Source organism: Pteropus vampyrus, unplaced genomic scaffold, assembly GCF_000151845.1.
Source record: "Pteropus vampyrus isolate Shadow unplaced genomic scaffold, Pvam_2.0 Scaffold471, whole genome shotgun sequence".
NCBI classification, from domain to species: domain Eukaryota; kingdom Metazoa; phylum Chordata; class Mammalia; order Chiroptera; family Pteropodidae; genus Pteropus; species Pteropus vampyrus.
In genome coordinates, this window is record NW_011889252.1 from 281,928 (window position 1) to 284,515 (window position 2,588).

Consider the following 2,588-nt stretch of genomic DNA (forward strand, 5'->3'; position numbering starts at 1 on the left):
TCACCATCACGTCCCCTACGCCCTCCAGCTGGAGGAGCAGGTTGCCTGCTCAGCTGAGTTTGGGAAAAGCCTCCAGAATAGCCGCAGTGAGATCGCTGACCTCAACGTACGCATTCAGAAGCTCCGATCCCAGATCCTCTCCATCAAGAGCCACGTGAGTTCTGGAGGACCCACCTGGAGGTGGCGCAGGGAGGAGTGCAAGGACTCATACTGTCCCACACTCACCAATGCTGAGTACATGCAAGACCCAACTGAGTGACCTGGGCAGGTCACTTAGCACTGCTGTGCCTCAGTTTCCTCAATGGTCCTCCTAAGATAGCTATGGGGATCACATAAGCTTTGCACGTGAAAGTGCTCTGTAAACTGGCCAGGGCTGTTGGAACGTTAGAGCACCCAACCACCACACATACCCAGAGCCCACCGCCTCCCGACAGCTATACAGAGAGAAGGGCATAGAGGCCTAAGCCCTGGCTTCCAGCCAACTCAAGGCTTTAGAGCAAGTGCTGCCCTGTAAGGACAGCTGGGACAGGCTCCTTTGGGGGCTTGTGGTGCTTCTCTCTTTGGCAGCCTTCAGAAAGTATCTCCTTAGGTCTCACTGAACCCCCTCTTGCTGCAGTGCAACCCATTACCAGCCCAGGAATGCGTTGCTTAGTCCTCTGTCCCCCAAGCACAGAGGTAGCCTCCTGGCCCTGGCCCACTCTCCCTCCCACCCCTGCTCACTGAGCCTTTCCAACTCTGTTCTCCTGGCTGCAGTGCCTGAAACTGGAGGAGAACATCCAAGAGGCCGAGGAGCAGGGGGAGCTGGCCTTCCAGGACGCCAAGGCCAAGCTGGCCCAGCTGGAGGATGCCCTGCATCAGGCCAAGAAGGACATGGCGCGGCAGCTGCGCGAGTACCAGGAGCTCATGAACACCAAGCTGGCCCTGGACATCGAGATCGCCACCTACCGGAAGCTGGTGGAGGGCGAGGAGAGCCGGTGAGGGGTGGGGCCGGCGGGGTGGGGCTGGAGGAAAGGGAGGCCTGAAGGACCAGCCCCCGCACAAAACCAGCCCGCCCCTCTGGCACAGTACTGTGAGCCTGGCAGGCCTGGGTTCCTGTCCTGACTCAGCCACTTCTGAACTGGGACTTTGGCCCAAGTCCATTAAATTCTCAGTTTTCCCATCTGGAAAATGGGCTAATTATAAACATGGCCCACCTGAGGAGAAGAGGAGTAATATGATTCTATATGCAAATGCCTGTCACAAACAAGTGCTCAGTATATACTAGTCATTTATACAGGGGAGAAGGGACAGAGGCCCAGAGAGGACAACCTGGCTAGCCAGGGTCACACAGCAGGGCAGCCCAGGGCTGGGAGTGACAACCAAGAATTGCCCTCCACCTTCCAGTCCCCAGGCCCCCAATCCCAGGGGAACATAAGCCACAGGCTCCCTTCACATCCCACCATTTCCCACCTTTCCCAGGATGGACTTGCCTTCAGCAGCCATGGTTAGCACTATGCAATCCAGATCCAGAACTGGTGAGTCTGTTTGCCCCAGAACCCATGACGAGGAAGGCGACGAGGGAGGAGGCGGGGTAAGGGGGAGGTCACGAGTCTAAAAACATCATTTTAAGTGGCTCCCATACCTCCAGCCCCTTCTCTCCCCCACCCCTTGTGTTCCCTGTAGTTGCTTCCAAGTCTCACCTCTCGAGAGCCCCCTCCCGGAAGAAGAAGAACAGCAGGGGCCATGTGATCAAAGTCACCGAAATGTCAGAGAAGTTCTTCTTGCAGGAGTCGGAGACCTCAGAGTAAGGCAGCTGGACTCCAGGAGCCCCATGTCACTCCGCTGCAGCAAGACTCAAGAAAACAGCTTGGGGCCTCTAGGTTGGGAGGGGAAACAAACCTGATCCTGAACGGAGAGTTCAAAACAATGATTCTTCCTGGGGGCGCCAGGGGTGGGACAGGACTGTCACCAGCTATTCAGAATCACTGTGCTCCATATGAATATTCACAACCCCACCTGTCCAACCTCTGGCCAGAAGTTTCCTGACTGGAAAACTGGAATTGGGGTCAGTTTTGTCTCTACCTCCTCATTTCTCTGAGACTCCTCCCCTAACGGAGGGCTCTGACCAAGGTCCCTTTGACCCTTCTGCCCAACCCTTGCCCTAAACTCACATCTCAAGTCTTGCCTTTGCCTCAGCCTCGAGGCCAGTGCCCTTGCTTGCCCAGCTCCAGCCAGCTGTGGACCAGAGGCTGATGAGGACTGCTTGGGCCCCTGCCCATATCTGAAGTCCCGTGGAGACTGGGTCCTGAGCTTCCCTGGCTGTCCTGCACCACCCAGGCTCCCCAGGGACCTGACAGGAGTAAAGGGAAGCACCTCTCTGGGTAGTTGGGACCTGAGCCTGGACCTCTGAGATCGGCCCAGACACCTGTGCTTCTTCCCTCCTCCTGTGGAGTCCTCCCAGCAGGTCACAGTCAGAATTAGACAGGCTGCTCAGCCAGCTCCCAGAACCTTCTCCAGAAGCTTTTCGTGCTTTGATGAGCTCCCTGGGGAGAAGGCTGATGGCAGCCCGAGACCAGGCACGGGAATCAGACCCTCCCTTCTCTTCCCTG

The 2,588-nt window shown here is 57.0% G+C and overlaps 1 protein-coding gene across 1 annotated transcript in view; it reads left to right on the forward strand.

Moving 5' to 3' along the window:
* KRT80 (keratin 80) overlaps positions 1–2,582 on the forward strand; it is a 23,914-nt gene extending 21,332 nt beyond the window's left edge. The window contains exons 5-8 of the mRNA XM_023524519.1: positions 7–154; positions 754–974; positions 1,459–1,514; positions 1,663–2,582. Of these exons, the coding sequence (XP_023380287.1) occupies positions 7–154; positions 754–974; positions 1,459–1,514; positions 1,663–1,787 (550 nt within the window). The 3' untranslated portion in view covers positions 1,788–2,582. The remainder of the gene's footprint in view (positions 1–6; positions 155–753; positions 975–1,458; positions 1,515–1,662) is intronic.
* The last annotated feature ends 6 nt before the right edge of the window (positions 2,583–2,588 follow it).